At 44.9% G+C, this 14691-nt stretch overlaps 2 protein-coding genes and 1 long non-coding RNA gene across 3 annotated transcripts in view; 1 reads left to right on the top strand and 2 right to left on the bottom strand.

Moving 5' to 3' along the window:
- Positions 1-861: 861 nt before the first annotated feature.
- Positions 862-7507, bottom strand: fem1b (fem-1 homolog b). Its single transcript, XM_061037077.1, has 2 exons — positions 6797-7507; positions 862-5051 (listed from the first exon to the last, which is right to left on the bottom strand). The coding sequence occupies exons 1-2, from the start codon at positions 7042-7044 to the stop codon at positions 3416-3418; spliced, it is 1884 nt and encodes a 627-aa protein (XP_060893060.1). The 5' UTR covers positions 7045-7507; the 3' UTR covers positions 862-3415.
- The window catches only part of LOC132973575 (uncharacterized), a 285267-nt gene continuing 271437 nt past the window's right edge, over positions 862-14691 (bottom strand). The window contains exon 2 of the long non-coding RNA XR_009673015.1: positions 862-1942. This is a non-coding gene — a long non-coding RNA (uncharacterized LOC132973575). The remainder of the gene's footprint in view (positions 1943-14691) is intronic.
- Positions 8994-14285, top strand: cln6b (CLN6 transmembrane ER protein b). Its single transcript, XM_061036956.1, has 8 exons — positions 8994-9007; positions 9592-9715; positions 10503-10601; positions 10701-10889; positions 11221-11276; positions 11792-11914; positions 13601-13729; positions 14046-14285. The coding sequence occupies exons 1-8, from the start codon at positions 8994-8996 to the stop codon at positions 14203-14205; spliced, it is 894 nt and encodes a 297-aa protein (XP_060892939.1). The 3' UTR covers positions 14206-14285.

Here is a 14691-nt window from a genome sequence, read left to right as displayed (position 1 = left end):
ACCTTTTGAACAACCTGATTTAGGGAAAGAATTAATTTTGAACAATGGGTCACTGAAGATTAGAGATTAAAGGTCACATATACATAATCCACTTCACCATGTTTCTCTAACACTAATATGTGTCTCTAGTCTGTCTACAAACCCCCCAATGATGAGAAAAGTCCATCCTCTCCGTCTTTTGCCTGCTCCACTTTTCAGAAGAAGTGTGCTCAAACAGGCCGTTTGGAGATTTTCCCTTCATGACATCACAAAGGGCAGTAACCCCTCCCCCAGGTGGGTGACACTCCCACAGCTAGGTGTTTGTTCTGCCCTCTGAGTCTGCCTTCTCACCATAAACAATAGGACATGGAGCAAGAAAGACCGAGACACCCAAGCCCTTCAAGAGAGGGGGCGTGGTCAGACACAGCTCATTTATATTTAAAGGTACAGACACAGAAACAGCCTGTTCTGAGCAGGGCTGAAATAGAGGGATTTATAGGCATGATCAAATACAGGATCAGAGTGGATTTAGAACAAGAAACTTCACACACATGTTTTGTGGAGCTCTGAGACTTATTTACACTGAAGAGGAGAATATGTGACCTTTAAATAATGAATTAATTTCAACTGCTGGTCCTGCCTTTTGTAAGATTATTTACAAACAATTTAAAACTTCAGAGATTCATCTTTAGGGCAAGCGTTATTTTTCAGGTCTCTGTAGTTTTTTTAAAATTTTTAACCAACCTGCCAATCGTGTCGAGATGTTATCAAACTGTCTTTGCAGTAAAAACACATCAACAGGAGAAGAATGGAGGAAAACAATACATTTTATCTTTCAATCTTAAATGTTGTGAAACAGAGAAAAGACGCTGGAATCAGAACTTTAACCACAGACTCTTTGAGATTTAATCATTTGGCAACAATTTTCATGACAAAAGAAAAGCCACAAAAACAAACCAAGACTTCAGTGATGTGATCTGTTTGAATCTTTTCTCTGATTTATAACTCTCTGCAGTTTGAGACAGTTTCCAAACAAAGCCATATCTACTGAAGTGTCACATCGAGTTGTGGGAAGCTGCGGACTCGTTCTTCAAAATCATTGACGAGCGTTCAGGTCGACCATTTTGTGCTGAGGACAAGAGACGATGAGAGACAAGAGTCTCTACCGTCGATGGATGAAATAACTTAAAGAGACTGACGAGTCTTTGTTAGAAACACAAACACACACAAACCGCCTCGTGCTCCTGAGACGAGGCCATCTGCTTGGCAAGGAGATAATGAAGCTCACCTCCTCCCTGCAAGTTTCCTCGGGGTTAGAAAAGGTCGAGGCGAACAGACAGCTTTGTTTTGTTGTTTACGTGCGGTTTAATCCCCTCAGAGGAACTCCTAACCCTTCAAACTCAAAGCTGAAGGATTCACCAGAGTCTCTGTGTGCTGAACAGATTCTCAGCGAGCAGACGGGCGGATAAACGGAAGGACAGAAGATGAGTTAAAATCAAATCTGCGATGGACTCGAGGATCAGATCGGGCCTTTGGCTGCAGGACAGAAACACTGAACCTTTAACATTTCATGTTTTATTTTGTCCAGACTTAAAACCTGAAGCTGAAGCAGCGAAACGATCTGACGTCCACTCAGACGAGGATCAAACTCCCATTTTCAATTATTATTATCGGAGAGAAAGATGCAGAATCAGTCGCAAGAAGAAGTTACATTTTTTGAGAATAAAGTCAGAAAGGTCGTTGATTTTGCTAAATGAAAATATTCTGATTGATTGGCCGATTGATTGGTCAGACTCTAATCAAGGCCCCGTGTCCACCTAGCGGTTTTTTGTTTCAGGCCGTATGCTCTGATACGAAGCGTTTGTGCACTGAGAAGAAAAGCGCTGCATGTCCGTCCTGTCTCCATGACAACAGTCTGTTGACAAGGTCCGCTGTATGACTGACACTTCTCTGTTACTTTTTACTGAATGTTTTATATTTGAGATGGTTTATTTCCCATCAAACTATGGGGAATATCAAATGTTTGTAAAAGAGCGCCGGTGATGTCAACAGCGCCTTTTCAACTTGAGCGCTCAGAGCGGCCGCACAAAAAGGTGGAGCACACTAAAAAAAGACGCTGGGCGCTGCGCTTTTTTCTCCGGTTGGCAGCCTGATTCTGCGATCTCTCTCTCCTCACTGAAAACAAACACCAGGTGGACACGGTGCTAAGAGGTTAAACATGATTTAAATATGAACAATATTTGGGTAAAAATTCAGACTTCTAATCAGCGCTAATCGAACGAAAAGAACGTTAAAAGTATGAAAACATTTCTGAGGTTATTCTTCATAACGTGCTCACGTGTGACCCTGGTCCTCGTCTGTCCGTCCGCCTCTTTTATTCTTAAATATAAAAAAATCTGATAATTTACTAAAAACGAGGGTATCTCTCTATCTCTGCTGGAACTCTCGGGGTTTCTGTTCTTTTGTCTTAAGATAAAAGATAAAACTTTAAAAAACAAAAATTCATGAACGAGCCTCTCAGGAGTTAAAAGAACAAAAAAAACAACAGGATGAAGGAAGATTTTATAAATATGTTTAACCCCTAAAAGAAAGGACGCTACATGGCCGAGCGTGTGCAGACAGCCCGACTTTACTCCACACACAGCATCAAACGGCGCCACTTCATGTTTTATTAAACATTCACTTCTTCCTCCAACAGGATTAAGAAAACCTTCAATGAGGCTCAAACCTAAACGTTGCTTTATACACAAATATTTCCCCCTTATTAAAACTAAGAGCTGAAATCAATAAATCCCCCTCGTCTCGAGTAAAATGATTTTTTCTGGGGGCGGTCTGCACTCTGTCGGCCGTGTCGTTCAGTTTTTAGAGAAAAGCGCCAAGAGAAATATCGTCTGCACAAAAAACCCTTAAAATTAATTTAAAGCCTGATCATAAGCGGTCAGATCATGTGTCATCGCTCTGTCAGCTCTGTTGTTGTCGTCGTCGTGGTTACAGTAAAATAAACCCTCGTCCTACGGTCTGAGATGAGATGAACGCCGGCGAGGTCAGGTTTTGTCTGTTGGCGTCTCATTCGTACATTCATTCGTTCATTTTCTCCGCCTGTAGCTCTCTCTCCTCGTCTCTGCGTCACACTCACTCGTTCACTCAGTCTGTGGAATCACAGCAACATGGCGGCTCTTCGGCGAGAAGATAAGGCAAAATCAAGAAGCAGCGCGGCGATGACGTCACTCCTGGCGTCTCGCAGTGGCGGCGCTGCAGAGACACAGACAGATCCCCGTCTGTGGCGGCTGCTTCTCAGCGGTTAATAATTAAATAAAAAAACAAACGCCCACTTTTTTTTATAAAAAGCTGTAAGTACTGAATGTCCCCCTCAGCACTGATTGGTTAGAAAATTATAAGAATTTATTTTAAAAGTTTCTGTCCTCTCCGGTCCGTTTCAGTGGAACTCCACAAACTCCTCGAGCGTTTTGGGGATCTGGTTCCTGTAGGTGATCTGGTGCTGGCGAACGGCGCGCGCCGCCAGGCACTTCAGGCTCATCTTCATCTGCGTCTTCAGCAGGATCTCCGACACGCCCGTGGTGCTCTTATCCAGCGGCGTCTTCTTCTGCTTGTTGGTCATGTCCGTGTGGGCGCCGGCCTCCACCAAGTTGATGATGATGGCATGCAGTGTGAGGAAGTCGCTGATTGGCCGGTTGTACTGGACGATGACGTGCAGCGGGGTGTTTCCCTCGTTGTCGACGGCGTTGACCTGCGCGCCGCAGTCCAGAAGCAGCTTGGTGACCTGCGCGCTCGGGAAGCTGCAGACGTCGTTGGTGTGGAAGTCGTCGACAGGTGTGCTGGAGCTGATGGCGAGGTGGAGCAGGGAGGCGCCTTCACGGGAGCGCGGGTCCAGCTGGATCAGGTTGTAGATGTGCTTGTTGATGCGTGCACGCTCCTCGTCGCCGCAGGTCGTCTTGGTGGAGATGCAGGCCAGGTACAGAAAAGTAAAAACGTTCGACTCGTAGTTGTCCATGGCCTGCGGCAGCTCGGACTCGGCCGCCGTGTCGACTCGAGACATGCTTCTCTGAATTTCGACCACGCTGCAGCTCAGCACCTGCTCCACAGCCGAGGCCAGGACCTGCTCCTTCAGGTGGACCATCTGGGAGAACACCTGGGCGAAGCGCAGCAGGTCTTTGTGTGTGTTCCTGTTTCCTTTCTGACGCAGACGCAGCGCGTGCAGCCACAGTTTGATGCACTGTTCAAACTCCATGTTATCGGCGTAGACGGCGCCGCGGTAGATGATGGGGTGTGACAAGTCGATATTGTCCGAGCCCAGGATTCGCTCCCGTATCATCAGCCCCTCCATGTGCATAGCGTCCCGGTCCATACAAATGGTCTCCAGCTCCACAAGTGTCCGACACTCGCAGCGCCCCCCGTAGGCCTCGATGGGCGGCAGCAGCTCCTTGGCGATGATATTCTCAGGGTTGCTGTAGCGCTCCAACATGGCCATGTACATGAACTCGTACGCCTTCTGGATGTCGTAGTTCTCCCGGTCGTTGGCGAATGAGGCTCCCAGCAGCTCCAGGGCCTCGATGTGGTCGTGGATGTCGATGTCGGCGTATGTCAGCAGCAGCTCCACCACGTCAGCTTTGCAGCTCTCGGCCGCCACCTTCAGGGGAGTCATGCCATGTCCGTTCACCACCATAGCTGCCTGACAACGCACCAGCTCCTTGACGATGTCCAGATGACCCGCCTCAGCTGCAAAGTGCAGGGCGGTGGCCCCGCAGTGGGCCTTGGCGTTGGGGTCCGCCCCCTGCTCCAGCAGGAACTTCACCACGTCCGTGTGGCCCTTGTAGGCGGCGATCATCAGACAGGTGTTGTTGTACTTGTTGGTGATGCTGATGTCGGCGCTGTTCTCCACCAGGTAGCAGACGATGTCGAGGCGCCCGTCGAAGCACGCCGCCCGCAAGGGGGTGGAGTTAGTGATGGTGGTGTGGTTAACGTTGGCATGGTGACTCACCAGCAGGCGCACCACCTCAAAGTGCCCCGCCCCTGCTGCACACCACAGCGCCGTGGCCCCGTCGATGACGTAGCTGCAGGAGAGACAGGAGACAGTTGGAAGATAAACATTCAGGATGTGTCAACATCATGTGACGCCTCTCTGAGGTCAGAGTTCACATCCACAGTAAACCGCACTATAAAACCAAAAAGTCTGATGTTATAGTATCTAATATACCCTGCTGTTGAGTACCGACTTCCTAAAAAGAGAGTGAAGTCAGACTCCCTCTGTGTTCACACTGACGGGATGACACTTCCCTCAGCTCGTTTATGTTTCACTCAGAGGCTCAAACGTGTCATACATGTTTTTTTTTTCTCCATGTGAACCCCTCCCTCTCTAAGCGTTAGCCCTGCCACCACATGGGGGAAGACAGTCAGCACCGCCCACTGCTCCGTTTCTAGAGGCAAACTGATGGAGTGTCGTCGCAAGAGTTCAACTGAAGGAGACCCAACAGACTTTACAAACGACAAAAAGATTTTCTAAGACATAAGAATCTTGATTTTCAAATAGTAAAAGCATCATCATCTGCCTCATAAGCCCAGGCTGCTGTTTCATGCCGCTTTATAACGCTCCTGTGACGTTTTGCGGGGCAAGCACAGCGCTTTGTGTGTGTGTGCGTGCGCATGTCTGACTGTGTGTGTGTGTGTGTGTGTGGAGCTCCTGCTGTGCCGTGCTTCCGCAATGCTGAGATCTCTCAGAAGAATTCAAACAGATTTCTCCAATTGATGAGTCAGTTTAGTGACCTCTGAAAGTAGCACTACCTCTCACCAGGCCGTGACATCACTGGGTGGGCGTGGTCCGCTCGACAAACCGGTTAATAGTTTCACCTTGTGGAGAAGTGAACAGCAGCCGCTTCTGTGATGGGACTCGTTCTCATTTTAATTATTTCCTATAACACCCGAGAAGTAATTACCAAGTCACAAAGTTTGAGTCCCGATACTCAGCAGTTCTTTTATTTCACAACAGCTTACTTTGACAAATTTAAATATTTCCGAAGAACCAAACAAACAAAGAAAGCCTCCAGCTGAGCGCACCTGCTCACACCTGAGTATTACCGCATTGTGTCTTTTTTATTCCGGTCACTTTTAAAAAACAAATGTTTTGGCTTCAGGTTCTACATTCGTCTGTCTTTTTTCTTTTCAGTATTTTTCACTTCTTAACACAATTACTAAGCAAATACCAGAGGAGATTTCTAAAAGTGGACCCATCATGCCGGATGTCCAAACTAAACGCGATTAGATCTGTAATCGTATGTTGGAGTAATCTCAGGATAAATCTGCAGAGGGCACTAAACGGCTTCGTCTTCAAATCATAAAATAGTTTGAACATATTTTGAACGATAATTTGTGCAAACACAGTGATTATATTGTGCACACATTTGTTATCTTTTGGGCACAACATACTCATCGTGTGCGCACAAACTAATTACATTGTTTGCCCAAAATAATCAAATTGTGTGAACAAGTTATCATCTAATTTGACAAGATAACTAGTTTAAACACCAGAGATAATATCTCAAATAACATGATATCTAATCTGAGCCCGACACGTGTGCACAATTTATTATTGGTTGTAACAAGGTATTATCTTGTGCGCCCATGTAACTTATTATCTTGGGTGCACACAAGATACATTTCTGAACCGAACAGGTGTGCACAACTTATTATCTGGGGTAACAAGGTATTATCTTGTGTTAAATTGTGTGGACAAGATATATATTTCTTTTTTTTTTACTTTTTGGGACTTCCGGGGCAACAGTATGAATGTGGCAGCTCTTACCCATCAAACCGAACCGTGCCGGTCTGTTCCGTGTCCACTCGGTAATGGTCCAGGAGCAGCCGGACCACTTTATCGTGTCCGTTCCGGGCCGCGATGATGAGCGGGGTGGACCTCTGTCCGGCGAGCTGGGTCACGTAGCTGAGCAGGTACCGGGTCTCTCCCTCCGAGTGGTTGAGCAGCAGCGCGGCCAGGGTCAGGACTCGGCCCTCGCTGGCTGCCTTGTACACGTACCCGGCCAGAGACTCCATCTGAGCCCGACAGGTAGCCAGGACCTCCGCTTTCTTCGCAACTGGCGCCCGCAGTGTCCACTCCTCCAAAGCAAGCCGCCTCCCATTAAAAAGTCCAAACCGGCCCCAGGTCACACATGAAACGGGAAGATTCTCCGTTCTGAGCGCAGGAGAAACGGTTCTAACACGGGTTAGAGGTCCGACACGGAGCGCGTCCAGCTCCAGGTTTCTGCGTCCAGGTATCAGCTGAGCGAGCTAGCCGGTTAGCTCGTGTGCTAATGTTCGCTAACAGTTGTCCAAACACACACTTCAGAGCTCAAAGTCTCAGTACTTTCTATGTTTCCTTGTTAATAGCCGCGAAAGTTGATCTCTTGTTGGTTATTATGACCGGAAACTGAAAACAAACAACGATTTTGATAACAAACAACAGCACTTTCACCTTTCGCTATGTAGTCATTTGCCGGAAGTTCCAGTTCTACTTAAAAATACGTCCGACCGGAACAGACTCCACCTAAAAAGAGTTCCACTTTGGCGTCTTCCGTTTTACACACTCTTTAGTCGTTTTTTTCAAAATCCCAAAAATTCAAAAGTTTAGTTGAAATCAACACACATTGCACATAGGACTTGAAAAATAGAATATCATTACATAATTAATTAATTAAGAAAGTTATTCTTCTATGAGTTAAAAACTAAACAGAAAGGGCGTTCAATATTTTTTGGTCTCCTAATTTTTATTTACCTTATCTTCAGGATTCTTACATCATGCCAGTTAACCTGCACATTGGGTTTGACTTTAAATGTAGCCTATAGACAACGTTAAAATATGAATTAAAAAAATATTCTATTTACCATATTGTATATCCAGGCTTAAAGGTCCAATCAGTGAGATGTGTAGTGAGTGAAATGAAAGTGACCTTACTATATGATCAGACATTAAAGAAACATGCTATGTTGAAGTGCTGGCTTCTCTGACAACAATGCAGCAGCCAGTATGTCCTCCTTCTAACTTTAGATTCTGGTCCTGAATGCGCTGGTTTACAGACCGATGCAGACTGGTTGGATCCCCAGCTCCTGCAGCTGCATGCCTTATGTGTCCTTGGGTACACTGAACCGCAAATTGTAGCTGCTTCATCATCTGAGTGTGAATGTGTGTGAATGGGATTAGTTAATACTGATGGCCATTAGGGTTTTGAGTAGAAGACTAGAAAATAACTTTACAAGCTCAAGTCTATTTATCATTTAGAGTGAACAAAGCTGCAGAGGCCTCTAACTTTATCAGACACCAGATCAGGATTAATGCTGCCTAATAAAAAATCTGGGAAGAGGATCATAGAGATTACAGGATTATGTGCTGCTGGAGGACGTGGTGTTATATGAAATCATTCTGCTTTGTTACAGTCTCATTCGAGGACTCGCATCTGATTCAGACTGAAACTATGAGGAAGGGAAAGTCAGGAAGACATCACTGAGGAGGATTTGATCAAGATGAATTATTCTGCAGCTGCTTCACTTTACAAAAATAAAATAAAAAGAACTTCAGGAGCAGAAGGAGATTGGACAGGAGGGATGCAGCCGTCCATCAGGAGGAGACAGAACACTGCTCTGCATGCAGCAAAGTTCATCTGCAGGTTAGCAAAATCAATATTTCATCATTAGATCAACTGTTAATCAACTATTCCAGTCATCTCTTATGGATCGCACAGCTTTGGTGAAGTTCAAACATCAGCACAGCCTTCATGGTTTCTCCAATTGTGTGCATAAAGTCATTTCAATCAGGAGAGAAATTAAAAAATATATATTTATTACAAGGAATAACATGGATATTTTACTTGAAAGAAATACTTTGGCGCTTGGACTCTATGGTGGTGGTGGTGGTGTTTGGAGAATGTCAATTCTGAGCACCAACGGAATAAATCCCCCCCCTCCCCCCATGGAATCCAGAACCTGGTGGTGGTGAAGCTGAGGACTTGATGAGACCGGACAGGTAAAGAATTGAGCATGAAGGAACTAAAGGCAGAGAAATAATCATATTTAAAGGGAGAGCAGAACGATGATAGGCTGACAATGAGGGAGGAACGTCATGCCATTGGTTAGATGAGACCGCTGACAAGACAACTGATTACCCAATGACAGCTTGAGAATGACAGCGGAAACATGAGTGAACGTGCAAAAAGGGAAAAAAGGGAAAAGACCCGATCGTGAAGGCAATTATAGCCTTCCTGACTGAACTTACTCTAGAGCATCATAATACATGAGTCAGTAAATCTCTCACTTCTGCCACATTTCGTTGAGTGAGGTACATTTATTGTTTTGCTCATGGAGTTGGTGGGTTTGAAGAGGGATGCTGCATAGGACTTTTTTGCAGCCACATGAACCTGGACCCCAAACTATGTTAGAGAAATGCCCATGGCTTAAAAATATCAGATGTTTTCTCCAGTTTAGGCCCATATTACCTGACCTCCTGTTTTGTTTCAAAAGAGTCCAACAATAATCCACAAGGAGAAACAGGGAGCCATGAGGACTCAACATTTTTGTGTTTATTTCCTCTGTCATGTTTCTGTTCTGCAGCCGGTCGGTCGGTTCTGAAGAGATTGACCCGGTTCTGTCCTTAAAGCCTCGATTCCACTTTGACCTCTGGCTCTGCTTCACCGCACAGAACTGGATCCTGGATGTGGGTCGGCCTGTTGCCACGGTAACTTGATGCTACTGTATCTAAAGTTTCATGTCTGTAGGATAAGTTTCCCTAGTCTTGAATGTCTGAAGTTCTTTAGAATCAGAATCAGAATCTGGGTTTATTGCCAAGTACATTTACACATACAAGGATTTTGACTTGGTGTATTGGTGCTAAACAAGAAAGTTGAGTTTTTGCTTTTCATCCAGTGTAAATAAGTCTCAGAGCTCCTCAAAACACACAAAAATGTGTGTGAAGTTTCTTGTTCTAAATCCACTCTGATCCTGTATTTGATCATGCCTATGAACCCCTCTATTTCAGCCCTGCTCAGAACAGACTGTTTCTGTGTCTGTACCTTTAAATATGTAAATGAGCTGTGTCTGACCACGCCCCCTCTCTGGAAGGGCTTGGGTGTCTCTGCCTTTCTCGCTCCATGTCCTATTGTTTACGATGAGAAGGCAGACTCAGAGGGCAGAACAAACACCTAGCTGTGGGAGTGTCACCCACCTGGGGGAGGAGTTACTGCCCTTTGTGATGTCATGAAGGGAAAATCTCCAAACGGCCTGTTTGAGCACACATTTTCTGAAAAGTGGAGCAGGAAAAAGACGGAGAGGATGGACTTTTCTCATCATTGGGGGGTTTGTAGACGGAATAGAGACATATATTAGAGTTAGAGGAACATGGTGAGGAGGACTTTATGAATATGTTACCTTTTACGGGCTGTGATTGTGCAGCAGTGCTTCACAAAGACAATTAAAGATAAGTATTTCAAATTTGCGTTTCCTTTAATTGTTAAATGTTTCTGCAGCTCGTCCTCCCAGCAGACTGGTTTCCTCTGAGCCGTCCAGGTGTTGCAGAATATCTCCACATCCTGTACAACATCAGCGCTCCGCTCGTTCTGCTCAAAGTAACTGAGACGCAAAACTCATCACGACTGAAGAATAAACTTTTACTGAGTCTTTCCTCTGCAGACATTCTGATTACAGTCAAACTTCTGTTCTCGCAGATGCTCGAACACAGCCCGAGGAAGCCGCCCCGCCTCGCCGTCTACCTCGGCATCATCTCCATCGTCATGGGAACCAGCCTGCACCTGGTGGCGGACTCCATCACACGACGGCTCTTTCTCATTGGTTACCAGCTGCACCTGTCAGTCAGAGAGAATCCAGTAATGCAGGACCTCAAACCGTCCTTGCTGGTGATTAGATTCACTGTTTGGTTACGCCTGTTGACTTACATTGTTCTGATTATCACTTGATGTGATGTTGTTCATTTATCTTCTTACAAGTTGGTCCTCTTGGTCTCAACCCAAGTTTTCTGAGTTATTTTGATGTTTGTGTTCTGATGTCGGACGGGGTTTTTGTTTGGGTTCTTTTGCTGTCTGTGTTTTGTTGTTGTTGTTGGTCGACTCTCTCATCGTGTCAGAGCACTTTGTAAACCCTTCTTTGTAGGTATATAGTTAAAAAGTTTACTAAAATAAATGTATTAAATGGTTTAATGAAAGATTGATCGGTACTTTGTTTTTTCAGATTGATGCCTTTGAGCTTCTGTTTCACTTTGACGACACTCTCGGTCATCTGATGTGGTAAAAAACGTTCTGATTAATTCTTTATAGCTTTTATTAATTACAGTCTTTTTGCTTTTAATGTTTAAACAGTCCTTTTTTATTGTGGTTATCTTGTATTATTACCTTTTAAAAGTTGTGAATTTTGCAGTGTGTCCATGTTTCCTTTATTGATTTCTGTCCCCTGCCTCCAGTGATGGATTCACTTTTAGCTGCTCAGCGTCATTGTAACTGAGAGACAATCAATCATTGTTTGTTTAGAGCCAATTCATAGGAAGTGTTATCTTGACATGCTTTACAAAAAGCAGGTAAAAGACCGAACTCCAGCAGCAATCCAGAAGAACCTACAAGACAAGAGTGTGTTTTCTGAGGATTAAACTAATGAAAGGACAATGATTTCAAAGGCCAATTATGCAGATTTCTTATTAAGAACATTTATAAAATTAAAAGTACAGGCTTCACAGATCCGTCAGTGAAATGTCTCCTGTGCAGATTAAAAGGTGTTCCTCCTCCTCCTCCCCCTCCGTCTCTTTCAGGTACGTCCCTCTCTTCCTCGCCCTCTTCCTCTTCTTCAGTGGTTGTTTCAGTCGCAGGAAGCAGGGGGAGAAGATGCCTGCAGCGGGGTGGATGCTACTCGCCCCCAATGCTGCCTACTACTGGTCAGACTGCCTTACTGCGATAATACACACGCTTTGTTTCTGCTTTGTAACTGAGGGTGAAAGGTTGAGTCTCTGTAGGAGAAAACAACACTTCTGCTTCTGTATTTAAAGTAATAATTTAAAAAGCATTTATAAGGAATGACCTCCGATTCAATTAGCACCGTTTATTAATCAGTTTATTTCCCCTGGTTTGGAGATTTTAAAGATAACCCCCTTCTCCACCTTTTCAAACAGTCCCCTGTAGTCTAAACGAAACATCTGTGCTGTGCTCTGTTTTGGTGTGTGTGTCTCTTTAAATGCAATGAGCCCCCAATGAGTTTTCCCGGTAGACATCACTCCCCTGTAGCGAGAATAAAAATGGCCGACCTGCGTTTAAGATTTGTTCTAGGCTGGGGGTGGAGTCCATGGGTGGAGATACCAGGGGAGGGGAGGGTATTTTTTTTTTTTACCAGAATCCCACTGTGACATCACAAGGAGAGCACATTTGAAACGGAGCATTTTTCTCTGTGTTGTAAGACTTATGCAGACCACAAACAAAGGACTGGATGGGTTTATTTCACATCTTGTGGGTCAGTAGACACTCAGGTTACCCAGATATATGTTCAGAAACACTGAAGAAGTGGATTTTTTATAATATGGCAGAAAAAGATCAGAGTCACTGCATCAGCTTAGCTTAGTCTATTTATTTTAAAGTGTGAGACCGTGTGCTTAAAGCAGTGACCTTAGAATTTTGTTTCTCTGACAACAGCTGATTTAAAACTGTGAGAAGTATCTGATGAACTGAACACCACCACCTGAGGCTTTGTGTGTGTGTGTGTGTGTGTGTGTGTGTGTGTGTGTGTGTGTGTGTGTGTGTCTGGGTGTTAGTAATAATTGATCAGTTGGTTCTCAGGTGTTGCTGAATAATTACTTTATTGACTGAGGAGCACTTAAGCCTGAAAGTCAAAAGCATGTTGGGTGGGTTTGAGTGGTTAAGCAAATTAAAAACAATCAATACAATGTTCCTCACATTATCTCTGAGTGTGGTTTAAAAAATTATTATTTTTTTTTTGTTTTGGCTACTTCTAAACTTCAGACACAGTTCCTGTATTCATGTGGTGTTGGACACGCTGTCGGTCACCACTCGTATTATAGGTAGCCTACTAATCGAGAATAATGTCTCAATCAACATGTCAAAACGGCCAAAAAAAGGCAGACGGAGGTCGACGGGTAGCGATGGAGCCGGGAAAACTAGGGCGACGACCGCTCACAGACGGTCCAATGACTGACGGCCGGCGATCTCCTCGGTGTGTCAGGGCCTTTAGAAACTCGGGAAAGAATCGGATGCCCTTCATGTTGATGACGAGTTGATGACAAAAGATGTTTTGTTATTGTTAAGATACTTTTGATTAACTCAAGTAGCCGTTTGCCTGACAAACTGTCAGAGAGTTTGGGTTTTAAAAAAGTTAATTTCTAATAGTTCGATCTTAAACTTAATTGAAGTTGCAGAATTTCACCACATGCAGCAAACATCCCGTGTAAACGACCTGCCCTCAGTTAACCTATTCTACAACACACACAAATAATTTATAATAATTAATTAAGAATATAATAATTTATAGTTCGTTTTAAAGAAGAGTGGGAATCGAACCTCCGACCTTCACAGTGCAGTTACCACACCTAATCATAGTCTGCTGTCCTTGTCAGGTTTCTGATCACTGAGGGACAGACCTTCATCCTCTTCATCTTCACCTTGTTCGCTATGACCGCCACAGTGATGCACCAGAGGAGGCGGGGCTTAGTACCCGACAGCAACGGCCTCTTCATGATCTACAGGTACTCATGAACAATCCCATGACCTGATGAGGAAAGTACATTTTGATTTTGAAACCTTTAAAAACTGGTAACTTCTTTGGTCCCAGAAACAGATGATGATTTCAATTTTTTTGTCCTTTGCAATTTTAGTTTTGATCAGTTTTTTTTTCTTGTGTCTATAAAAGAAAATTTCCGACTTTAACCAGGCTTTCATATGAATGATCTACCTTGAAAACAATTTTTCTGGACAGTGTCCTCTAGTGGCCGTTGTCACTATGGCAGTAGAAAAGGCAGAAGTCACAGAGATTAAACTGATTTTGCACACTCTGTTCGTTAGTTTCTGTGCAGCTCTGATCCCGGTGGCGGTCTGGGTGGTCTGTCTGTGGAATGACGGCGTCCTGAGGAAGAAACATCCCGGGCTGATCTACGTCCCCCAGCCTCGAGCCGTCTACACGCTCCACCAGACGACATGTCTGCATTTGACGACTGAGGGATGAGGGAGGAGTCAACAATCCTCCCAGCTCATCAGTGTTACGCAAATCAACCACAAACAGCTTTCTTTAGAGCGGGGAGCCTCTTCAGACAGCCGGTGATGAAACAACTTCAAGTATTTCAAAGGACGTGTAGCTACCCTGGAATTAAAAAGAAGTCTCATGAATGGCAGTGTATCAACATAGACAGGGGAGGTGGTTAGGCCACGCCCACTTCCTCCTTTGTACAGTGACCATCAGCTGCAACATGAACATGACACAAACACACCCTCATAGCTAATCAGCAATAAGCTAGGTGATTTAGCAGCGATGACGCTTTTGCGACTCCAGTCTTCTGTAGGCTACGACCACGGCGGTCCAGAGCCGAATGCCATTGAACCATTAGCGCAGGCAGCGAGTGCTGAGAAAGCCGAGGTGCAGAGGACAGGGAGGGGCAGGAAGTGATGGGGGGGGGGGGGGGGGGGGGGGGGGGGGTGTCTCTGATTGGTAGGC

The sequence above is a fragment of the Labrus mixtus genome, chromosome 4 (assembly GCF_963584025.1).
Source record: "Labrus mixtus chromosome 4, fLabMix1.1, whole genome shotgun sequence".
Classification (NCBI taxonomy): Eukaryota; Metazoa; Chordata; class Actinopteri; order Labriformes; family Labridae; genus Labrus; species Labrus mixtus.
Note: the sequence above shows the minus strand (reverse complement) of the source record. Positions and strands in the feature narration are given on the sequence as shown.